This window comes from Gymnogyps californianus, chromosome 17, assembly GCF_018139145.2.
Source record: "Gymnogyps californianus isolate 813 chromosome 17, ASM1813914v2, whole genome shotgun sequence".
In the NCBI taxonomy this organism is placed as follows: Eukaryota; Metazoa; Chordata; class Aves; order Accipitriformes; family Cathartidae; genus Gymnogyps; species Gymnogyps californianus.
The window spans coordinates 6,144,987-6,169,379 of NC_059487.1; the positions used below are offsets into that span (position 1 = coordinate 6,144,987).

The 24,393-nt window shown below is 60.6% G+C and overlaps 1 protein-coding gene across 2 annotated transcripts in view; it reads left to right on the forward strand.

The window, feature by feature from the left end:
- Positions 1-19,137, forward strand: part of SRC (SRC proto-oncogene, non-receptor tyrosine kinase) — a 29,812-nt gene extending 10,675 nt beyond the window's left edge. The window contains exons 2-13 of one of the 2 annotated variants that reach the window (XM_050907225.1): positions 3,681-3,756; positions 7,586-7,835; positions 8,092-8,191; positions 12,216-12,314; positions 13,064-13,167; positions 14,933-15,082; positions 15,361-15,516; positions 15,679-15,858; positions 15,938-16,014; positions 16,403-16,556; positions 16,772-16,903; positions 17,364-19,137. In XM_050907225.1, coding sequence (XP_050763182.1) covers positions 7,595-7,835; positions 8,092-8,191; positions 12,216-12,314; positions 13,064-13,167; positions 14,933-15,082; positions 15,361-15,516; positions 15,679-15,858; positions 15,938-16,014; positions 16,403-16,556; positions 16,772-16,903; positions 17,364-17,572 — 1,602 coding nt within the window. In that variant the 5' untranslated portion in view covers positions 3,681-3,756; positions 7,586-7,594 and the 3' untranslated portion in view covers positions 17,573-19,137. The remainder of the gene's footprint in view (positions 1-3,680; positions 3,757-7,585; positions 7,836-8,091; positions 8,192-12,215; positions 12,315-13,063; positions 13,168-14,932; positions 15,083-15,360; positions 15,517-15,678; positions 15,859-15,937; positions 16,015-16,402; positions 16,557-16,771; positions 16,904-17,363) is intronic. The other variant, XM_050907226.1, reaches the window with a different exon arrangement.
- Positions 19,138-24,393: the final 5,256 nt, after the last annotated feature.

A 24,393-nucleotide genomic window follows, 5' to 3' on the forward strand; every position in this document is an offset into this window, starting at 1 on the left:
GATGGTGGGCTGAGCCGGGGCAGCAGGGCTTTCCCCCAAGCACCGGGGGCTGTGCTGCCGTTCGCTGGCCCCCAGCCATGATGCTTGCCATGGGAAAAGGCAAAATTTCAGTAGCACCCCCTGGGACCAAGGGGGAAACTGCTGTGCGAGTGTGTCCGGGGCTGCGTTTCCTACCAAAATGCAGGGAGGGAGCAGAGGCCGATGCAGGGAGGGGTGCCGGGGCGCTGGCTGTTCGGGTACCACCTCGCCGTGGTTACGGCAGCACCGACCAAGCAGCAATTCATCGCCCCTGGCGCGGCAGCCACCGTCTCCCTGCGGCGCTGACCCCGCTGTCTTGGGTGCCACAATCGGGGCCTCTTTGTGCTGCCTGCGCAGGGGGATGCAGGGGACAGCGACGTGCCCTTTGGCTCTTGGCTGCCTGCCTGCCTCCGACCTGGGATCGCTGTTTTTAATGGCACACCTCGTAGGTGGCTTCTGTTTGTCCTGCATGGATCTGCCCCGGGGTGGACCCCAGTCCTGCTGGGAGGGGGTCGGTTGTGTGCAAAGGGGGATGGAGCGGGTCGGGGTGGGTTTGGGATCGCCGCTCTCTGCTCCTTCCTGTCCCCGGTGCCTGCTGCTGTGGGCTGGGTGCCATGAGGCTGCTTTGTCTCGCCCACCGTCCCGCACGCTTCATTTTTCAGTCTGGCGTGAGACAGTTGCCGTTATTAATCTCACTGGGGCTTTGCAAGCCGGGGACGCGGCTCGGCTCCCTCCGGCAGCGGGTGGGCACTGGTGCCCTCGGCCCCTTGTCTGCCTCTCCCCCAGCACCGGCCCCATCCCGTCTGCCGTCAGTGCCATTCGGCACCCACCCGGCTCCTTAGCAGCCCCAAGGACGGAGCCTGTTTTGCCAGAGATGTCTCCCTCCCCAAGGCTCGGTGTCTGGTGTTGGGCCCCAGCCTTTCGCGGCATTTCCCAAGGTTTCTGCTTCTGCCTCGCAGAAGTCGTACTGCTGTGTTTTGTCTGCTCTCAATCAGTGTCTTTTGTTAGTGTCTTTGAAAAGAAGATAAGATCGCTTCCCCCTCTGCCGCCAGCCCCGCTATCAGCCTGGCGTTACCACGGCCATTGTATCCTTGAGCAATCGGGCGCAGTGGAAAACAGCCGGAGTGGGACTTGCCAGAGAGCAGCCGGTTCCCCTCGCTGTTGTCTTTCCAAGAGCATCTCTGCTGCGGGGAGGTAGGGCAGAGGATCGAGCCTTTTCCTGCATCCCAGCTTGCCAGTTAATTTGGGGGGGGGAGAAACCCTGGGGCCGCGGGTGTCAGAGGAGCGGGGATGCTGGGCAGGTCAGGCGGCATTTCCAGTGCCGGCGGGGGAGGACGGGGACGCCGCTGTCTCACATGCCGTGATCTGATCCGAGCTGAGTTGTGCAGCTGAGTGTGCTTCATTTTTAATTGCTTTTGGAGAGGGGAGGGTGGGGGTGGCCTCTTGCTGGGGCGCTCTCCTTGCTGCAGCCTCTGCCCCAGGCAGGGTGTGCGGCTGGGCTCAGCCCTGGCACTCTCTCCTCTGGCTGCGGCTCAGCCCAGCCACTGCCTGGGGGGGGACTGGGGGACCAGGAAGACCCCGAATATAGGACCCAGCAGCACACGGGGATGGCAGTGCTGGAGGGTGCCCGAGCCCAGCCGTGGCCGTGCCGGTGATGCGCCGGCTGGGATTGCAGCCCTGCTATGGAGCGGACAGCAGGACTGTGGCAGGCTGCTGCCGGAGCAGCCACTTTCAGCCGCCAAATACCCAGACCTGGCAGCGTGAGGGATGCAAGTGCATCCATCCGCCTGGCAGCCGTGCGGGGACCTGTCCCTTCCCCTTTGGAGGACCTTGCACCTCACTGCCCCGGTGCGTGGCTGACCCCAGGCTGAGGCATACTTGGATTTCCCTGGTGGCTTTTTTGGTCTTATTTTGTTTAAACACGGCCATGGCCTCACAGCGTGTGCCCGGGAGCCCAAGTGGCACAGCGTGCACAGGCAGTGGGGACATGGGCACCACGTGTGTACGCGGCGCGGCCTTATTTGTATGTGCTGCAGCCTGGAGTTGAGACTGCAGCTTCCCCCACCTTCCATCCCGCTGTGCAATTATTGCCAGCGAATATTAGTCAAGTACGAATTACAAACCATTCAGAGTCTTAAAGAGCTGTCAGTCAGCTGCTGCTTATTATCCTAATCAAATGCACTAAAAATAGTGACAAAACTTATTAGCAGGGGGAAGGGGAGGCCATCAAAATAAACCTGCAGTGTGGCACATCTCTGCGTGGCAGCCACCGCCCCAGGCACCCACCCAGCGAGAGGGATGCAGGGTGGCTGCCCGGCATTACACCGACCCCGCTGAGGTTTGCTCAGTGGCTTCCACCATCACGCCACGGTGTTTGCAACGTAACAAGCCCGGCGTGCGTGCCGTGGGGCGGCATGCCATGATCTGGGTAATGCACAGGCTGAGTGGGTCGGGTCAGGGCAGCTGGGGCAGGGGAGGCTGTGATGGCAGCCGGCGGTTCTGGGGGAGCAGCAGCTCTTTGTCCTTTGCTGCTGTCTCTGTGCAAGCCCTCCCCTCGCTACGCCTTGGTGGCCGAGGGCATAAAGGTAGGAGGCTGTGGCTAGTCTCTCTTCTGGGCTTGCTCCCAGCAGGGTTAGATGGCAGAGCAGCAAAAACCTGCCCACCCTGTCCCCATCCATCTGGGATGTTCCCCCTGGATGAGATGTGAAACCTGGGCTCCAGCCTTGGAGCAAGACAGGAGCCCTTTGGGATGCTGCTCAGGGCCATGAAGCTGGGGGTGCTGCAGGGGCTGAATTCCCTCTGTGCCGGGCAAGCCGGAGCCCCTTGGGGGCAGCTGAAGCCTCTGCCCGGCACCGGGTGAGCAGGGCTGGCTGGAGAGGGGTTTCTTTTTCAGTATGAGAGGGGGGAGAGGGGGCAGTTCCTGCAGGATCTGGGGGCTGGGAGAGGGTGGCAGAGCCAGGCGAGTGACTGCCCCGGCTCTGCGGGGCCCTGCCCTGCTCTGCTTTCAACCTGAAGCTCTGACCTGAGCCACTGCTGCTGACAAGTGTCCCCCCATCAAGCACATTTGTGACAGGAAACTGTCCCTTTTGAAAAATTTGGCCAAAATGTGATTTTTCTGGCTGAGTCAGGTCTTAAGGAGCACGAGGTGCCCCCAGACCTTGTGCGTGGTTCATGCCATAGCACATCTGTGTTCTTGGGGATGGAGAAGGTGACTCTCATCCCTGGGGACAAGGTCCCCGGTTGGTGGCCGACCCTCCCTGCCACCGGTCCCGGCTGTCCGGAGATGGAGCGGCAGGGCTGGAAATGCTGGCGTGTCTGGAGAAACCAGCTTCGCTTCTCCCCCGAAAAATCCCTTGGCGGGCTGGGGGTGCCTGCGCTCCCCTCTCACCCGGGGACATCGCTCGGGGCATCTCCAGCCGCCTCCTCTCCTGTCCCCGGGTGGGTTTGATGAAGTGGAGCAGAGAATTGTCCCCTCTTCACACATGAGAGATCAGAGCGAGCGGGTGTGAGCTGCCGGCCCCGCGCTGGACGGATGGCGAGGAGGAGGAGGAGGAAGGCAGCGGCAACCCTGGGCACCGGACTGTGGCGCGGGGGGGAGAGGGCGGCGGGGCGCAGGGACGGCGGCGGCTGCCACGGGTGCTGACGTCCCCTCTGTCTCGCAGGCTGCGGCGGGAGCTGAGCTGACTTCGCCGGCGGCCCCTCCGCACCCCGCAGCGAGGCCGTAGCCGGAAAGCGCTGGTAAGGCATCTCCGATAGCCCCGGAAAGGGGGGACCAGGCTGGTTTGCTGAATGAACTTGCCCGGGAGAAGGGAAAGCCTCCCAGCCCCCTGGGGGGGGCTCAGATCTGGGGTACTGGGTGCTCTGCAACAGCCGGATTTGGCCCTTCAGCATCTGTGGGTGGGTAGGGTACTGGGTGCAAGAGCAAAAGACAGAACCCTCCCTTCGTCCTTCCCACCCCCTGGTGCTCCCCCCGGCGTGGCCGGCCCATCGGGGCAGAGCTGAGGCCTCGCAACTCAGTGCTGCGGTGGTTTGCGATTTGCCGCCGGCGCTGACCCCCTGGAGCGGAAAGCAGGGAAGTTCCTGCAGGCTGCGACGTGCCCAGGGTGCTAATCCCCGCCGCAGGAAAGCTGCCTCCGTGCGCCGCCTCGCATCAGTCGGAGGCAAACGGCAGGAATGCTGGCCATGCTCCAGCCCGCTGCCGCCATGCAAACCTTGGGAGGGGAAGCCCTGCTGAAAGCCAAGGCACCGGCCGGGATGGGGAGCGGTGCTGACCCCCCCCCCCCCCATCCCAGCACTGTCAGCTGCGAAAAGCACGGGAGCAGGGAAATATCCTGCCGGGCATCAGCTGGGCTGCCCTGGCTGGACGCTGGCGGCTCTGAGCGTGCCTGCAGCCTGTTACGTGTAGAAATACTGTACGTTAGACATAAATACAGCATAGCTGCTGGCAGTGGGTATTTTTTGCAATCTGGCCACTGTGATGCTGTCCAGTGGCTGTCCACAGCTCCCAGTGATGCTGCTGGGGTGTGCTGGGAGCCACCGCGGCCTGGCGATGGGTTCACCCGCTTCCTTCTCTGCCCCTCGGCTCCGGGGTGGGTTTCATTGCCTCTGCTGGAGGCAGGGGTGTCTCTCTACTCTGGTGGGACTGGTGCGTGGCCCCTCTTCCCCCGGGGACCTGAGTGCACAGCACATTCCTGCCATCATTAATAACTCCTCTGCCTGGCTCTTGCACAACTCACTGCGTCCTCCCAGGGGAATTTGCACCGTTTCCTCACCGGCTGCCAAGGCAGTGATGCGGGGTGGCAAGGGATTTCTCAGGCCCCCCTCTCCTCCCTGGGGGCAGGTGGGGAACGTCCCCCCCGGGGCGGCCACAGAGCTAAAGTTGCATGGTCACATTGGCGGAGTTACCTGGGGCTCAGAGTGGGGATGGTGTGAGGTTGCCAGTGCCTCTGGGCACGTTTTGGCTTTGCCAGCCTACATTTTGCACTAGCCAAATCGAAGCAAGTGTGTGCAGGTGTTTAGGTGCAAAGCCATTTGCAACAGGAGAGCTTGGTCCGGGGCTCGCTGCTCTGCAGCCCCTTCCCCAGAGGACTGCGGGCTCATGCCTCCTCCTCCTCCTCCTCTCCCATCTTCGGCTCCTGCAGCCAAAGCCCCGACGGCTGGATTGGGCCCCGTCAGAGCAGCACGTCCCAGTGAGCAGCACAGACCCAGCAAAGCGCTTGCCAAGGAGGGTTAGCACCCAGGCACAAGCTGAGAGCTTGTGATGTGTGCTGGAGAGCTCTCCCTCCCCAGCACCACTGCGCAAGGAGGGATGAACTCATGGTGCGTGGCGTCCCTGGCTGGGACGTGCCTGGAAGATGCACGTCCTGTGCCTGTGGGCTAATGGGTGTGAAGGCGAGGACCCCCCCTGCTTTGGGGACACTGGGGAAGTGCGTGGGGGATCCACTGTCCCCTTTCCATGCTCTGCTCCTGGCTAATCTCTAGGCATATTGACTATTTTATACTCTGATTTTTCTCAGCGTGCTGATAAATCAGTTGCTGACCCAGGCTGGCAGCCCCGCGGGGTGCGCTCGGGGGACGCTCCTGTCCCCAAAGTGCCGCTAAATCCACCGCCCCGGCTGGGGTGTTTTCCTGCCTGCGGAAGTGCTGCTTCCAGGGGAAACTCTGAGCGGCTGCGCCCCTTGCTCACGGTCGCGTGGGCAGTCACAAGCCACGCGGTCACAGCCCCGCCGTGCCCCTGCTTTCCTCCCCGCGCTGCCGCTGCCATCCCGGGAGCACCAGCGGGTGCCGGAGCCCCGGGCAGAGGTGAGCGACGGGCTGGCCGGGGGACGGGGAGGTTCGCTTTCTTTAGCGATGGGGGCTTTTTCTCGTCGTTTCTAAGGTCCTGCTTTCCCCTGCAGTTCTGCTTTAGCATCTTCTGCACCAGGCTTTTAAAAGCACATTTATTTACGGGACAGACCCCCTCCCCTTCACCACAGCCTCTGCCTCCGGATTGCTATCGGTGACAATGGGCAAGCGCAAAGCTTATATTTGACCTTCCTTTGCTCCAAGGCCCCCAAAGCCCGGCACAGATATGCGTGGGCCGAGTCCCGTGGCAGATAGAGGCATCGGTCCCTCCTCGTTGCCTGCGTGCGTAGGAGGAAGGACGGCTCCGCTCTCCGCTGGAGTGGCTGCCGTAGCCATACCCAGCCCAAAAAATCAGTTTATTCTGATTCCCAAACCCTGGCAGGGTCTGATCCTGCCAGCACGGTTGCAGCTGAAGCAAACCTGCGTGGAAGTGGGGCAGGGGATGCTGCTGGTCTTCTGTGCAATTTAGGAGCTGGAAAACAGTAGATGGAAGTTGAGTCTTTTGGAAAATAAGCCCCGATCATCAGGCAAAGCCCTCGCTGTGGGGAGGGGAGCTGGGAGGGGAGCAGAGCTTGTGCCTGGCACCCCTAAACTTCCCCCCGGCAGGAGCGGGGGGGCTCTGCCTACTGACGCCAGGGCTGTGCAGGCTGCTGGAGCTGCCCCGGGGCTCTGGCCCTGCTCATGGGGGCTCGGCCCGAGCTTCTCTCAAAAGCTGGGTTAGAAAAACCATCTGTTGGGTGAGGCTGAGCCCTTGGCAAAGCCTCACGGGTGGCTGCATCCAGGTCCGCACCCCGCGGGCAGCGGCTGCCTCCTCTGCTCCTTCCCTGCTTGTTTTTTCTCATCAGAGATATTCTCCTCCCTGGTTGTCTCCACCTCCCTTTTCTCTCCTGCCATGCGTGATCTAGCCTAAATATTTCCTTGCATAGCTTCAGGACACTGCTGGGTATCCTGCCATCTTTGGAGACTGAGAATAATTCCCTTCCTTCATTTATATCATTACCTTGAAGGTATTTATAGAGCATGATCTTGAGTGGAAAGGAAGGCATGACTATATATAAAGCCGAGATCCCTGGGTCTTTAGCTGCTAACTGCCTGAAACTGCTCCTGACTGAAACTTTTATCCCGTTTGCTGCACGTTTTGGACTTCACAGGAACATCCTCAGCATTTAAATCCCCATCCTGAGCAAGCAGATTGATACAGCTATGGGTTCTCCAAATTTCTGCCATCGGAATAATCCAAATTCATGAATATTTGTCTGGGTCTTGTGTTCTCCTGTCCGTGCCCTGGTAGAAACCCTCATGTAGGAGGAAACGTGGCTGTATGGAGTGCTGAGCTGCATCCCACAGCAGGTACCTGGCCCTGGGGCAGCCGCAGCTGTGCTCCCGAGCACCGGTCCAGGCTCTGCGCTCAGCATCCTCGCCCCACAATCCTGCGGCTAAGCGTGCTTCCCTCCACTCCCAAAGCGCGCCCTGGCAGCTCCGCTCCCGGCATTTTGCTGGCTGCTGCGGCCACGCAGGAGGTGGCTCAGCATTAATGAGGGGCGATGCTATCCCAGGGCAAGGGCAGAGTGGCCAGACTTTCTGGCAGCTGATGCTTGAACAGACTCCAGAGGTTGTTTCATTTCCTAGTGGGCAGGCGTCTGTCATGCAAGCCCTGGGAGGCAGTTTAATAATAATAATAATAATAATAGAAGCCCTCTGCATGTCTGTCTGTCTCCTCCAGCCCGGGACCATGGGGAGCAGCAAGAGCAAGCCGAAAGACCCCAGCCAGCGCCGGCGCAGCCTGGAGCCCACTGACAACGCCCACCACGGGGGCTACCCGGCCTCACAGACGCCCAGCAAGGCGGCCGCTCCCGACGCCCATCGCACCCCCAGCCGCTCCTTCGGGACCATGGCCGCCGAGTCCAAGCTCTTCGGAGGCTTCAACACCTCCGACACGGTCACCTCGCCGCAGCGTGCCGGGGCGCTGGCTGGTCGGTGTGGGCTGGGGCTCGGCGGGGCGGGCAGGGTCTCAGTCGGGTCTTTGTGGGTTTGGTTCCAGGTTCTTCTCGTGATGATGGGACCTCCTGCTTTTGAGGGACTCTGTCTTTGAGCTGGAGGGGGAGCAGATTTGTGTCTTACCAGCCCGTGGGAGGATGGTGGGAGAGGAGGGTCCCCGGCGAGGAGCACCCAGTGCTGTGCCGCGGCAGCGCTGGTGGTTGTGCCCATCCTGATTGCTCTCTGTCGCAGGTGGAGTCACCACCTTCGTGGCCCTCTACGACTACGAGTCCCGGACCGAAACGGACTTGTCCTTCAAGAAAGGAGAGCGCCTGCAAATCGTCAACAACACGTGAGTGTCCCTGTCCCTGCAGCCAAGCCCACGTGGGTGAGCTGCCACCTTCGTCCCTCCTGCGGAGCCCCTGAGCCCAGCCCCAGCAGGGCCAGCTCTCCCCGGGGATGAGTGCTCAAAGAGGGATGCGCTGAAGCTCGCACGGACACAGTGACTTGTCCGAGGACATCAGTGCTGGAGGCGATCATTTGCCTGCTCCTGCGTCCTCCCGGCCCTGCTGCTGGTCACCGTTGCCTTGCAGCCTTGTCACCAAGCCACCTCCTCTGCTTGCTGGCCAGTCCGTGCCCTCCGATGCGGGGCTGCGTTCCTGCCGGTCCCCTGTCCCCATCAGCACTCAGCTCCCTCTTGTTTGCCTGGACACATCTCAATTTCACGGGTGCTTTCCCCTGTGCTTGCACGGTGTCTCCGATCTCAGCTTCTCTCTTGACTCTTTTTTTCTCTCCTCTGTGCCATGCTGTCATTTAGGAGAAAAGTGGACGTCAGGTGTGTATTGCAGATTATTACTATTATTATTGTTAATGATCTTAAATGATAAAAGCCCGTCTGCTGCCCACGTTAGGGCGAGGTTGGGTGGAGCAGGGCTGGGAGGAGATGGTTGCCCGGTGGTTTTGTGGTCAGTTGGTTTCATCCTCCCTGAGCGACCAGGGAGCCCCTTCCCATGCCGGGGAACTGCTCCATCCAGAGCTGTGTCTGCACCCAGGAGCTCTGAACCTGGCCCGCTTTCCTTGTCTGTGCCTGGCACCCCTCTGCAGTCCCTTTTCAGTTGGCTCTCTGCTCCCTCCTGGCCTTTTTTGCATTTATTTTTGCATTTTAAATTTTATTTTTATTTTTTGTGAGTGGCTCAGGGGACTCAAGCACTTCCTTAGAGGTCTCTCTCCCACTTGTTTGCTCTCCATCCTGGTCGTAGCAGCACACCCGTCACTTGCTGCATAGAGCAGGGCAGTATGACCAGCTGGAAGATGCTCCTAAACATGATCCTGTATTAAACCCACGCGTGGTCTGTCCTGACACATGGCATATACGGTCTGGAGCCTGGCTGGCGGAGCCAATGTCCCCAGCCATGGGGCTGCCATGGGGTCCCTAGGGTCTGCAGCTCCCACTGGCCCCTCTGCTGCTGCCTTCCAACCTGGGCACCCAAAACAGCTTTGCAAAGTCAAAGGGTGGAAAGATGAGGGAACATCTCAGGGCTGATATTTCTCCTGCAATGGTCAGGCAGCGTTGCACAAATGCATTTTCAATTTGATCCTTGTTCTCCTTGTTCCAATGCTGTTTATTAATGGTGATTCATTTAATCCATGAAGTCCAGGATGTGCAGGGCTTCAATGCTGCAGGAAAAGCCTGAATTTGGGGGGTTTGGTGCTTCTTGCTTTCACAGCCTCAGCAGCGTACTAGCCCCAGGCTTGGGTTCTGGTTTGGGCTGTTACAAAGTGAGCTCTGCCTGTTGGGGGTCCAGACTGGGCCCATATGTGAGGGTTTTTTCTTTATGCCTTATATCACTTCTGGGATTTCCATACTTTTTTTCCTCTGCTGCTGTTTGTCAAAGGCTCGGTTGGAGGGAAGGGTCAGGGTGTGATGGGCTCTGCAGCGTCCTGGGGAGCAAAAAGGCTTTTTTTGGCGATGCAGCCCTTCAGTGGAGGGTGCAGGATCTAGCTGCCGACCTTCCCGGTGTCTGCTGCGGCTGTGTGGGTGCGATGTCCTCAGGGAGAGAGGTGGTGGAGAAAGCTGTGCACTTTGTGCAGCGCTCGGGGTGGGTAAAGCTCTCTTCTCGCTGCGTGCACTCAGCTGCTTGGGTGCCCAGATCCAAGCTTTGGGGACAGCAAAAGGCAGGCATGCGATGTCCCCTTCCTCTGGGCTCCCTGGCAGGGCACAGTCGGTGCCCTGGGGCTGTGGGGAGGGTGCTTGGGGTCAGCCCTGGAAGGGCTGGCAGGTCCTCAGTGCAGTGGGAGCCCACGGCCACGGGGACGACAGGCCACCACCAGCTTTGCAGGGTGGCTGTGGGTTTCAGCTGCTCTAACGGGGCTGGGGTTGCGCAGGGCGAGAGGAGAAGCCTCCACGTCCCTCACCTCCCTGCTCCGGCGTCCCGGCAAAGCCCAGGCTGTCTGCGGTGACCCTCGGCCTCCCGGATGGGCCAAATCCATCCACCCCAGTGCGGAAAGGCTCTCGTGGTACCATTTCCAGCGGGAGGAGGTCTCCTCCCAGCCAGCTGGCAGCCAGCAGGGATGTGGTGGGCTATTTTGGGTAGGATTGTGTAGGGAATTGTTGAAATGCTTGTTTTGATGATGATGATGATGATTTTTTTTTTTTTTCCCCGCTGAGACATTTTTGGAATAGTTTGTTTTTGCCGAATTCCTAGCTTGCAGCCTTGCAGCCCAAGCTGGAATAAAGCCACAAGTCAAAAGCTGGGCATTTCTCAAGCAGATGTTTTCTCTGGTCCCGTGGGAAAGGAGCCCAACCAGCCTCCTGTCCCCTTCGGAGCCACCTCAGTAAAGGTGACTGGGGCAGCAGCTCTGGCTGGGGAGCCCAAGCTACCTGCCACGAGATGCGCTGGGGCCAGGAGAAGCTAAAATACCAGCTGGGGCTGCTGCAAGGCTGGGGACGGGCTCTGGGTGGGCAGCAGAGCCCAGCTGTCTGGGTGGGAGGAGATGCCCAGAGGCTCCCCACTTTCCCCAGCCCCGCTGACACCATTGCTGGGAGCTGGGGGCCGTGTCCGGCTTCTCCCGGCCATTTCGAAGCATCGCTGTTTTAGCTGGGGCAAGCAAACGTCACAAACTGCTGGTGTGTCTGTAGTGAGGATGGAGGTTTACATGTCTGCAGGGGTCAGGGATGGGTCTGGATGTGGTCTGATGGGTCTTTTAGTGGTGATTGAGGTTATTAAGGTTTTTCTGTAAAGTGTTTGTGGAGGTCGTCCTGCCAAGTTCTTGCATCCTTGCGGTGCTGTTCCCACAAATCTGCAGTTTTCCCGTAGCCTCACCTCCCTCGTGGTCAGGATAAATTAGGTGACTCTGTCTTTGATGGGCGAGAAGATGCAGTTGATGGGAGGAAGCCCTGCTGCCTGCGGGGAAGGGGAAGCCACCTTCCACCGTCCTGTTGTTCTTGTCTATTTATTGTCCTTTCCTGCCCCATCCCGTGCAGGAGCCTGTGGGGAGGAGGGCAGAGCAGTGAGAAGGCTCCCACACCCTGCCAGCTCCTGGGGACATGCTTGGGGCCACCGTGCCCAGGGCAGGAGGGACAGCGGGTCAGCCCTGGGTTTTTGGGGCCAGTGTGGGGGCTCCCACTGGGCAGAGCCATGCTCGGGGCCATGGGGCCAGCACCGTGGGTGTGTGTGGCTCCGTGCGAGCCGCACTCATGGTTGTGCAGGCGCAGCCCTTGCTGGGGCTGTGGGGAAGCTCACGGTCAGGGGCTGCAGCCGTGCAGGGTGCCCGTCCGGGGGCTGCAAGCAGGACACCCGAGCTGGACGGAGCCCGCTGCATCCAGGCTGGGCATCACTGCGGGGCAGGTCTCATCCACCCCTGCCGAAACCTCAGCCCCGTCCTGTTGCTCTTCTACAGCCTGTGTTTAACAAACTCTCTTGGGTTTTCCTGGTGCTTTTTTTAATCACTGCCATAATTCTGTCGCTTTTCCCCGTTTCCCCTCCCTCCCCCTTGCCTGTCGCTCCCCGCTGCCCTGCTGCCTTGGATCCCCAATGCCTCTCAACCTCCAGCCAGACCCCGTTTGCATTCAGGTGGCTCTGAAGGTATTTTGGCTTGCTGGCTGCCCTGCCTGATTTAAGTTTAAAGCATCCCATATGTGGATGGGTGGCCCCAATACCGAGAGCTCACCCAAAAAGGAGCCACGGGCAGGGGCTGGCAGCAGGAGCCCTCCTGGCCGGGGTCCGGCTGCGGGGCTGGGGGCTGCAGGGGCTGCACCCTTCCCGGTGGGGCTCTGCACTGGCTCGCCCCCCCTGGCCTTGGCGTCTGCGGGCGGGAGAGGGGCCGGCCAGGGGGGCTCCTGGCTTCACACTGAGTGTGTTTTGGTTCTCTTGCAGGGAAGGTGACTGGTGGCTGGCTCATTCCCTCACTACAGGACAGACGGGCTACATCCCCAGTAACTATGTCGCGCCCTCAGACTCCATCCAGGCTGAAGAGTAATTGGCATCTTTGAGACAGTTTAAAGACGAGCAATAGCAAACGCACCCTGAGCGCTCCTCCTTCCCCCTGCCCCTCTCCTGGGCAAAACCTGCAAGGCCGCTGGGTTTTTCCTTTTTGTTATTTTTCCCCTTTCAATTTGCAAACCCCTTAAATGTTTTCCAGCCTTTCTTTAAGGCCCATAAAGTGCGGAGGTGCGGCATGCTTGCGCGGTGGAGGGATGAGCGGTGGCGTAGCAGGGGCTGTGGTGGACCTGATGCTTTTGGTCCCGTTTTTACTCTTCCGCATGGACCCACATCTGTGTGTGAGGATGCTGCCAGCTCCGCCTGTGCGGATCAGGCTGAGCATGGAGGCGACCGTCACGTGGGGAGAGCAGGCAGGGGCAAAGCTGGCCATAAGTCCAAGAGCAGGAGGTGCCAGCCACATCCCCACAGCCCGTCCCCAGCCAGCAGCATGGCATCCCCCCCAGCAAGAGCTCAGGGGGCTTCAGGGGTCCCTGGAGCCCCTCATTTGGGGAAGCTTTTGGAGTGAAGGCGTTTCGTGGTCCGTGGTGCAGGGTTGCTCCTCGGGTGATGCCCAGCCCAGGCTGTATGGAGACATGGCACACCTCGAGGTGCCCGAGCCCAGAGACACAGCCCGTGGTGTCCGAAATCTGCAGTGGGGGGGCCAGGGCTGAGCCCGCTGCTTGGAAAGGCAATGGAGGGGGCGGGCGAGTGCCGGGCACTGAGCCTCTGCCTTGCTCTCGCAGGTGGTATTTTGGGAAGATCACTCGCCGGGAGTCCGAGCGGCTGCTGCTCAACCCTGAAAACCCCCGAGGGACCTTCCTGGTCCGGGAGAGTGAGACCACGAAGGGTGAGCGGGGCTGGGAGGGGCCAGCCTGGGGGAGCCCCTCTCCGGGGGGTGGGGGGGCATCCGCGCGGGGACCCCGGTCCCCTCGGTCACTCTGCGCAGCCCCGGTTCCCCCAGCTTAGGTGCACGGGGAGGGAGAAGGAGAAAAGAGTCGTACCTTCTAGACAGGAGCCCATGTTCGGGGTCGCTGAGCGATGCCCCTCAGCACGGGCAGCCTCCTGGGGTCTCCCCTGCCCCTGCCGGTCCCCAGAGAGCAGGTGCTGACGCACCCGTTAAATCACCGGTGACATCTCTATGCCGAACGCGCCGTTACACCAACAAGCCTCCCGTGCCGTGGAGGGACACGGCCGCTTCTCTCCCGTGCTGCCTGCCCAGTGGTCGCCCTTCAAAGAGATGGTTCAGCTCATGGCAGGGTGAGAGCCGGGTGCCCCACCAGTTCTGGCAGGACCACCAGGCAGGATGCTCTTTTTTTCCTGTTTTGTTTTTTTTTTTACACCCTCAAGTAGATGTTTTTTGTTTTTTCCTTGTCCCTATATAGTGGCAAAATCTTAAACGTGTGCTTCCTGGGCAACCAGGCAGAGGCAGTGATTAATTTTTAGGTCCTTCTTTCAAGTCTAATGACTCTTTATACTTGTTTTGTGCCTCCCAAAAGTGCAAGTTGTGGTCTTCGCGGTTCGGCTGCCTGAGGATGCTGTTTCTTACCTGGAAACGGGGTTTAATTTGGCTCCAAATGCACCTTTGGGAAAAGCTCCTTGACATTCCTTTCTGTTTTGATGCCTTGAACTTGCCACTCTTTATTTTATTTTATTCCAGTGGAAACATTTCACTCAAGCAGTGGCATAAATCTTCCCTTTCGTTATTTGTGGCCCCAGCAGCACGATGTTGCTCTTGTGTGGGCAGAGTAGAGACAGGCGCCCGAAGCGATGCCCACAGTGGGATTTGTGGAGGAGGGAATCGGGCCCACCTTGGCTCCCCTCCGAGATGCCGAGATGTTGGGGTTGTGGGTCAGCAGCTCCCCCAGCCTGCCTCCTGTCTGGTCCTCTCCCCTGCTTCAGCATCCCCCCTTTGCCGTCAGAGCCATGTTTGTCCCTCTGTCCCGGGGGCTGCTCACCCTCCCGCCTGCTGGGCCCCCCCAAACCCAGTGGGGTCTCTTCCTCAGTGCCAGCCTGGGGGGCACGGTCCATCCCCGCAGTGCTGGCTCCTCTGAGCCGCGGTGGCCCCTGTATGTCCCGGCCAAGAGCAGGGTTCGTTGCGGAGGAAGCAGCAGCGGTGCTGTGTGCCACGTGTTGCCGGAGAGAAGGACCCGGCAGGTCTGGGGGGCTGGAGGGGGTGATGCCCCTTGTAAGCACATCCCATGGGGATGCTGAGCCAGCTCTCAGCTGCCAGGGCTGGAGGAGCAGTGGGGATCACCCGTGCCCAGATGACTGACCCGACAGCCGCCTCCTTCCGCAGTGGGAGGTCTCCCAGAGAACCCCCACCTCCACGCCGGCCCGGCTGGTGGCAAGGCTTGGCAGAGCTGCCATGCAAGCGGGGGCAGCTGGAGGTTGTGATTACGTGGCGTGGCTGTAGCCGGGGGTACGAGCCATCCCGCCCTGGCGTGAGGTGCTGGCTCGTGCAGCCAAGAGCTGCTCCCCATCCTCTGCTTTTGGGTGAAAGCAGCAGCGGGCATGCCCAATCCTGCTGCCCCATGCCCACCCCCCAGCGGGACCCCATGGGGAGCACCCGTCTGCAGTGCATCTCCCCCCCAGCCCCTCGGTCCTGCCCGCAGGTGCCTACTGCCTCTCCGTCTCTGACTTCGACAACGCCAAGGGGCTCAACGTGAAGCACTACAAGATCCGCAAGCTGGACAGTGGCGGCTTCTACATCACCTCCCGCACCCAGTTCAACAGCCTGCAGCAGCTGGTGGCCTATTACTCCAGTGGGTAGCTACTTGGGGTCCCCTTGGGGTCTGGGTGACACCCTGGGTGCTGTGCCTGCCCTTGCTGCAGGACAGGTGCTGCTGGGAAGTCAGTGTGGGGCTGGGGGACCCCAAACCAGTTGGGGGGGGACCCTGGTGAAAAGCTGCTTGGGTTTTAGGGAAGAGGGTGAGGGTTTGGGTACGGGTCCCCGAGGTGTTTTGCGGGGAAGATGTGGGGTAAAGACATCACATGCCTAAATGCCTAAGTGTCACCCTGGTGTTGTCCCCTCCTGCGCTAGAACACGCCGACGGCTTGTGCCACCGTCTCACCAACGTCTGCCCCACATCCAAGCCCCAGACCCAAGGCCTTGCCAAAGATGCCTGGGAAATCCCCCGGGAATCGCTGCGGCTGGAGGTCAAGCTGGGACAGGGCTGCTTCGGAGAGGTGTGGATGGGTAAGGACCGTTCCCACCCCGCTGTCCCCACCGTGTCACCACCTGCATCCTCTCCCCAGCCGTCTGCAGGTGCCCAGAGCCTGCAGCGGGGTGGGGGAGCAGGCAAGGGACACGGCCCCCTGCCCTGTAAATGTGTCCTGAGCAGCGTGTCCTGTGCCGCAGGGACCTGGAACGGCACCACCCGGGTGGCAATCAAGACACTGAAGCCCGGCACCATGTCCCCAGAGGCCTTCCTGCAGGAAGCCCAGGTCATGAAGAAGCTCCGGCACGAGAAGCTGGTTCAGCTCTACGCCGTGGTTTCGGAGGAGCCCATTTACATCGTCACCGAGTACATGAGCAAGGGTGAGCATGGGAGGGATGCCAGGGGGCGGCCAAGGGGCTCTGCTCTTCTGGATTGCTGTGATCATGGTCTTGCTTGCAGGGAGCCTCCTGGACTTCCTGAAGGGTGAGATGGGCAAGTACCTGCGGCTGCCCCAGCTCGTGGATATGGCGGCTCAGGTGGGTTTGTGCATCCCCAGGCCTCCCGCACCCCCTTCCGAGGGCGCTGGCTGCCCGAGCACCTGGCTGGGCTGTCGTGGCTGTCGCCTGTCGGGAGGTGGGCTTGCTCCCCAGCCTCACTCGGGTGGGTGCCACCATCCCCACTGGGTGCTCAGCCCAGAGCTGGGTTGCAGTCAGGGACCATCATTTTGCCCGTTCCCGTTGCTGCCCACTCTCTCTGGCCAGCAAACCTGCGTCTGCGTGGGTTTTCTTGAGCAACCGGCTGTTCCTGCACCCCGGGTGGGGTCCCACTGCAGACCAGTTCCCCTCGGCGGTGCCGGGCACTCCCTGGGGACCCTCATGTCACCCCGCCAGCCTCGGTCCCCACCCCATGTGCTGGTCCCCACAGATTGCATCCGGCATGGCCTACGTGGAGAGGATGAACTACGTCCACCGGGACCTCCGGGCGGCCAACATCCTCGTGGGGGAGAACCTGGTGTGCAAAGTGGCCGACTTCGGCTTGGCACGCCTCATCGAGGACAACGAGTACACCGCTCGGCAAGGTGCGTGCCCGGCGCTCCCCGGGGCTGCCGGCACCCTGCCCAGGCAGATGGCACCGGACCAGTGGCCACTGGTCCCTGGTCCCCAGGGGTGTGCGTTGCATCTCGAGCCGGCGCATGGCCCTGGTTGCACGGGGGTCCCGGAGGCACTTGCAGCCCCATGCACCCCCGGGCACCGCGGGGCTGGGAGCAGCCCCTCATCCCACCTCTCCATCCAGGTGCGAAGTTCCCCATCAAGTGGACGGCCCCCGAAGCTGCTCTGTATGGCAGGTTTACCATCAAGTCGGACGTCTGGTCCTTTGGCATCCTCTTGACCGAGCTGACCACCAAGGGCAGAGTGCCGTACCCAGGTGAGGGCTGGCACCCGCTGGCAGAAGCCCCGTCCCCATTGCGGTGGCCCAACACCAGCTGCCTGTGCCCAGCGCTTGCCCCTGGCACTCCGTGGCCCCCAGAGCCATCTTTGTGGAGGAGCAAACTGATTCAAAGTTTCTCCTGCAATTTGGGCAGGGAGGGTGGGCTCGGGGGTGAGCTGCCCCTGCCCAGGTCGGATCCTGCCCGCTGGGGCAGGGTGAGCAGAGCCCAGCCAGGATGCAGGGTCACGGCCACCCTGTCCCGCTCTAGTCCCTGAGCAAGGTGAGGGCTGACAGGGGTGAGCACTGTTGGGCTGGGGGGTCCCTCTCTCCCTGGGTCACCAGGGTTGCCCATAAGGCTCGTCCCAGCACGATGCACTCAGTGGAGCGTCTGGGAAAGGTGCGGTGCAGGATCTGGCCCAGCTCTAATCAACGCCATGTCTCCTCTGGTGGCACACAGGGATGGTGAACCGAGAGGTGCTGGACCAGGTGGAGCGGGGGTACCGCATGCCCTGCCCGCCCGAGTGCCCCGAGTCCCTGCACGACCTCATGTGCCAGTGCTGGCGGAAGGACCCGGAGGAGCGACCCACCTTCGAGTACCTGCAGGCTTTCCTGGAGGACTACTTCACCTCGACAGAGCCCCAGTACCAGCCCGGCGAGAACCTATAGACCCGGAGCTCCTCCTGGCACCAGGGACGCTGCTGTCCTCGCCGTGGGGCGCCGAGGGCTGGCCTCCCCGCCGAGGGACCGGTTTTTTGTGGAGCAGCCCCGGAGCGGGACGGGGCATCGTCTCCGGATGCGGCCAGGGGAGGTGCTGGGTCCCCCTGTTGCTCATTAAGACTTCTGGCCCGTGTTTAACGAAGCGGCACCGTCCCGCTGGCGAGAGGAACCTGTAGGCACCAGCAGAGCCGGCTTGGGAGGGCGAGCGGAGCATCTCCCGCTGAGAGACTTGGCCTTTGGGAGATCTTTTCCCCCCAGCAGCTCTGGGGTGAGCCCGGAGGAACTGGGGGACAGCATCACCCCACCTCAGACACACAGCCCCAGTCTCCTGCACCCCCTTTCTAAATCAGCACAAATTTCCCTGCCCCTTCGCCCTCCCTGCCATCCCCCACCTTGGCTCTGGTTCTCCCGAGGGCGCCAGCAGAGACGTTTCACCGCGGGGAAGGCACAATCCCTGGCTGGTTCAGATGGGGCGATGCACCAGGGCGGTGGTGCTGGCGTGGGGTGGCAGCGAAACGCTGGTGGTCCCCCTTCCTCAGGCGTCCCTCTGGCCTCGCCGTGGCCTCGCCAGCTAGCAGGCGCCGGGAGCGTGAAATGTGGCTGCTCACGGCTCCGGTGACCGACACCATCCCGTGGGAGCACCCGGGTGCACGTTCGAGTCTTCCAGCTGCGTCTATCCCCCCAAGGGACCCGTCTCGTCTCCCCTGGGAGCAGCACCGGGGAGGGGGGTGCCGGCAGAGCCCTCACCCTGCCTGTGGCCAGCCCCGCCGCCCTGGTTGTGCTTTCTCCCACGAGCACTCCTGGTCTTCCAGCTGGCCCCCTGGGAAGTGCACCACCACCCCCTCAACCACCCTCCCCGGCTCCACCACCAGCTCTCCCACCGGCAGAGTCCCCCTGGGCTGGCCCTGCCACCAAATCCGGTGCCACTGCGGGGCTTGGGTGCATGGCACCTGTAGCTGTTCAGGGTGTGGGAGTGTTTTGGGGGAAATACTCATCTTTCATGAATGCTTTTGTCCACCTGGTACGTTTTTAGCTGCCTTCCCCCCACCCCTCGCGTCTCAACTGCCACGTGCAGTCCCTATGCAGTGGGAGCATCCCCAGCCATAGGCCACCATCCTGGAGGAGAGTCCTGGGAAGCGCTGTGCCACACAGGAGACATTTGCATCCTCATCTCCCCCCCTGCTCACTCCCAAAGGCCTCAGCCATGTTTTGGCAGTGGGTGGCTATCTGTGCCCAGTTTTGCCCCCGCACACATCCCGTGGGACTGAACCCCGGGGCCAGTGGGGCGGCACCCAGCCCCTGTGCTCTCCCACCCAGCACCTGCTTGTACATAGCCCTTGAGCGGTCCCCGTGCCCTCCCAAACGTTGACTTAGTTGCATGTATTGGTTTTTTCCCCCTCCTGCAGCTGTACCGAGCTGGAAACCCTTCGCCATGGTGGCGAGGCTTTGCTCCCTCACCTCTCGGGTCCCTCGCTCAGAAAGACCTGGGGGCTCTTTGGATGCTCTCCTGGACTGGGGTGGGATGGGGCTCGAGGGGGTGCTGCGGGGCAGGGGTGCTGTGGGGCAGGGGTGCTGGCATGCACCGGTGGGAAGGACCTGCAGAGGGGAGCCAGCGGCTTCACCTGCCTCTCGGTCCTCGGGCGGTGGGCTTTCTTTGCCTCCTCATCGCTTGTGGGATGGCATTTCCCTCCGGCACAGCCTCCTTGCAGGCAGCAGAGCCAAACCGCCTCTCACCAGCCCCCGCCACGGTGCCGGTGTCCCGTGAAACCGGGTGGGAGCCGAGTGTGGGCAGGGGGGTGGCCAAAACCCCCTGCCCAGACCTCCGCCGGAGCAGGACCTGGGCATGCCGCTGCCTCCTGCTCACTCCCGCAGCTCCCCAGCCGCTTATTTATGAACCAAGTGCTTGCTTGGTTGGTTGGTGGCTCGTTTTTAATGAGTAAAACCTTCAAAATCAGCTTGAATGGGCTCTTCAGCAGTACGGAGAGATCCTGCTGGCTTGGAGAACAGCGACTGATTTAATGGATTTTTTTAAATCATTTTGGGACTCAGAGCCTTTTCTCCCCCCCCTTCCTAGCAGATTTGTTGTGCCTGCATTTCTGCGTTTGGGCAGGGACTCTCCAAACCTTGATGTTCTGGGTCTTTCCATGTTTGCATCCCTGGCACGGGCGGCTGCCACGTCCCCGTCGGTGCTGCCAGAGAAGCCCCATCCCGTGGCAGCCGGTCCGAGGGGTGACCTGTCCCATAGCTCTGCCTAAATTATACAAAATCCCCATCCCTGGGAGAAAGCTTTTAAAACTGTAACGTGTGGAAGCCAGATTTGATCTGAAAGCTGGGGAGAGAGAAGGCAAGCGCACATGTTAAGGTTTGGCCTTTGGTTGTCTGCAGCACGTATGGGGTCTTGCATGAGCGCAGCGGGACGGGAATGGGCTTAACCTGGCAGTTTCATTTTCTGGCTCTTTCCAGCAAGCGGCAGAGCAGGAACGCAGCCTTGGCACAAGGAACACCCCGGACTGGCTTAATTCCCCATGGCTTTTGGCAAGCTCTGACAAAGGAGACGTGCTGGGGACATTTCAGGGCAGGAGACAGTAGAGCAATCCTGGAGGAGCCCTCCTGCATGGGGTTGGGACCGTGTGTCTGCATGTCTGTGTGTCCATCCATGTTTCTGTGCAGCGGTTTCGGTGGGACCCAGCATCTCTGGACTCGCCGCTGCAGCCGGCACGACCTGGAGGCCCTGGGGATTGAGAGCCTCTCCTCCATCACCATTGTAGTCTGCCAATTTATTTTTTAAGCCCATAAACTCTAGAGGGGAACCCCCACCTAAGGATGCTCTTTGGCTTCCCGGGGTCAATAATGCCCTACAAGTTATGCTCCTCTGCTGTTACCATTTTTTTAAACAGTGTTTTGTAAGATTTCCAACCGACTATGCAGAGAACATGTGGATCTGTCTCTCTCTCTCCCCAGCTCCCCTCTCCCCCCACCTGCCTTTTTCAGTGTCAAAGTAAAATATTTAGCTTTTTTTTTTTTTTTTGGATAATAATAAAACTTTGGAAAAAAACCTGAAAAGCTCCGGCTTTGTGGGTGGTGGGGGGTGGAGAGGCTTTGAAACTCTAATGTTGATGTAAATACTTTGCAATTTGATAATTAAATACAAACAGACCTCACAAAAAAAAAGTGTCGCTCGTGTATGAGAGGACTTCTTAGCATCCCTGTTACAGGAGTGAGTGGTTCCTGGAGCACGTGCAACGCCCATGCGTGGCTCCTGGTGCTTCACATGCTTTTTCTGGCTGATGCTTCTGAGATCTGGTGCCACTTCTGTGTTGCTGGAGCCATTCCCATCTCCCCATATGGGCTCGTGGTCCAGCGCAGTCCCAGCGCCTGCTCCTGCAAGAGGAGCCGCATCCATTGCATCCCTCCTGCTCTGAAGGCCAGGGCCAGCCGGCTGGCAGGGGTGGGTGAGCTCCCTGTGCCTGGATTGCTCCGGTGGGGAAGCACTGCCATGGTGGGTGCAGAGTCAGGCCAATGCGCTCCGAGCTGAGCTGGGATGAAGCCTGCATCGCTGGTGGGATCGCAGCTGCAACTGCTAATGCTGAGCGGAGGGTTGTGGCACATGACGCCGGCACGTGGCATTAGCCATGAGGGACCCCACGGGCTCCTCTGCTGCACCCATCGCTGCTTCCCAGCCTCTGCGCGCGGGGACACCCAGGTCTCTGCCCACACGCAGGGAGCACTGGCCCCCACGGGGCTGAGTGACAGGGTGACCCTGGTGTGCGTATCGATCTGGCCAAAGCCAGGGCCAGCGGAGCTGCCCCAAGCCCAGCAGGCAGGAGACCCGACTGCCAACCCCCATCGGCTGGGCTGGCGGGGACAGGACGCGGGGCAGCCCTCCCTTCAGCAGAATCTGCTTCATCAGCAAGCTGACAAGAAGCAGGCCTGCTTTGTTAGGATAATTAGTGGGTGCTGATTGGGATCCCTCACTCAGTGATTAAGTAATTGATATATAGCACAGCGTTGGGGGAAGCAGGCCCTCTGAAAGCAGGGTGGCTGCTGCTGACAATGCACCTTCACCACCACCACCACGGTCTGGGCTGGCTTTAGTGCCCCGAGTCCCCGGGTCTGGCTGCTCGGTGCTGGCGAGCAGCTGCTCCCTCCTCCTCGGGCTGGTGAGTGACTCAGTCTTAGCACCTTAAATGTTTAATGCTTTATGTTTTGCTTCTCTTTAAAGCAGTTAAGTGATTGAGGGATTATCTGTCGTCGGCAAGTCCCTTGGTCTGTGTGCGATGTGTGGGCTGGGGGTGGGTCGGCGGGGTCACCCCCAGGAGGGGAGCTGCGGCTGAGGCTCCTCCAGCCCTTGGCTTTGCCCCTTCGGCATCGCTGCTTGGGAGCGGGGCGGCCACGGGGAGGGCGTGCAGAGGAGGAGGCGGGGGTGCTGCGGGGAGGCAGGGTGCTGCGGTCCAGCCCGAGCCCTGGGGCAGCGCGGATGTCCGTGGTGGGTCGTGTCCAGGGAATGAGGGGGACGGATTCAGTACTTCTAAGCCCTGCCCATGGCACTGCTTGCTTCCTCCTCTCTCTGTCCCCTTCGCTCCGTGTCCGGTCCTCAGCCTCAGTGACAGCTGAGGCATCTTAAAAAGATGGTTGGGGCACTTGGCAGTACCTGCAGCCCACCTTGGCAGTGCTCGGTGGCTGTTTTGCTGTGGAGTCACTCCCCTCGGTCCTCTCAGACCAGCGGGATCCCCTGCCAGACGTCCCCAGCCTGAGCTGGGCAGATGTGCCTGGGGATTACACCACGTGCCTCCTTTAATGGACTTAATCTTGCTGTTTGCTTCACACTCTTGTTTCACCCTGTAAGCCTGGGAGAGGATTTGGCTGTTAGGGTCGGGGCTGTGGCTGCCCCCACAGCAGGTCTGGCGAGGAGGTGGGCCTCCGGTGCTGGGCAGTTTGTGCTGGCAATGGGTTTCTAAAATGGCAAGGATGAGTTGTTGTTTGGCCTGAACATCCCCTTCCCTTTCCCCAAAACTCAGTGGTAGCACCCCCAAAGCGCATCGAGTCCTGGCTCTTGACCCAGGCTCCCGGAGGCTAAATGCTTGTGAGTAAGCGGGGGGCAGCCCTGAACTGCTCTGCACGCTGAGGATCCCCCGAGCAAATCCTGGGCTGTGCTGTGGGTCTGAGGTCTCTCCCACAGCCCAGACCCAGCAGAAGGGCTCTTGGGGCAGGAGCAGGGTGTTTGTTAAAGGGCTGGCTCACAGCGGGGCTGCGCCCCAGTGCCAGGCTCTCGGGTCTCCTTGGCTGTGCCACTACAGCCCCCACTGTGCCTGCTGCTCGCTGGTAGCAAGGGGTGAACGGGCGGCTGCCGCACACGTTGACTTGGAGGACAAAGCCTGTCTCTGTCCCCTGCGGGCTCTGCCATCCGTCCTCCCTTGCCCTGCTACCAGCGGATTTGCCTTTGCTTGGAGGAGTAGCAAAACCCTCTTGCCAAGGGTTAATCTCCAGGCTCCAGAGGGAAGGGCTAAAGTCCTCACCTGAGTGTAGTTTCCTCCTGCAGTGGCTGAGAGCTAGGAAACCTCTCGGTGCAAGGAGCAAGAGACAGGCAAGACCAAAGGGCACTGGCAGCGCAGGGCTCTCTGTGGCCTCGAGTGATGTTTGTGGCTTCCCTGACTCAGGGGTTTTGGCTGGACCAGCCCCAGGGTAACAGCACGAGGGGACGAGGTTGGAGGCCGTGGGCTGCACCTCTGGACTTGGCTGCCTCTCTGAGCCAGCCGGTGGGTGCTTCCAGCCCAAACGGCTCCTCAGCGGGATCAACCTCTCTCCTCCGTTTGCTGCTAAGTTAATAAGGCCACGTTGTGGGCTTGTCTCAGGGTAAGCAGGGAGAGTATCCAGGCAGGAGGCACTAATTGCCCAGCAAGATCTGGGGATGGACAGGCAGACACTGGTAGACTGGGCTGGTTCCCTACCTGCACCCTGAGCAGTGCTGGGGAGCTTGACTGCCAAACATCAGCCCCTGAGATGAGATGCAGCAGCATGGACGCTGGGCAGATCTAGGGTTCAAAAGGCCATACCAGCCTGGTGGTCATGGCCAAACCTTCTCCATGGGAAGCCTTGTGGTGTCCCAGTTGCTCATCTTCGGGATGCTGCCTCTCCCTGACAAGTGGTGAGCAGGGGAGTGAGAAGCCCCCAGACCCCCGAGGGTGCAGTGAGGAGCCCAAGGCCTGCCTGAGCTACGCTGCAGCTCTGTTTCTAGGGATCTGAGCCTGGGTTTGTTTTTTTTTCCTTTCCTGACCGGCTGTGTCACTGATCTGTGATGTGACCTAGAAAAGAAAACGATCTCTCCTTCAAATGGAAAGACAAAGGAACAGCTTAAGGCTCCTGCTCCCCGTATCTAGGGAGCACCAGGCAGATGGACACTTATAATACAGCAAGGTGATGAGACTCGCTCTGTGCCAAAGCCCTTGCGGGCAGTGTCCAGGCTCGATGGGACCTGGCACAACACGGCAGTTGTGTTTTAAACCCCACTGCTTTCAGAGTCACTAGTGTAGCTACCCCCCTGGAGTGCCTGCCCACCGGTGCAGTCCCCATGCAGACCCCTTGGTGCCTCCAAACACCAGGGGACAGAGCCACCCCACTGCTCTTCTGGCAGAGCAGCTCTTTGAGACCAGGGCAAAACATCTCTGAGCTTTCTTCCATGTAGCCAGCAAATGCCTGCTCGAGAGCACAGGTGCTGCGTCTGTACGGGCTCAGTCCCATTTGCGGTGCACAAGCAGGGAAGCTGTGATGAT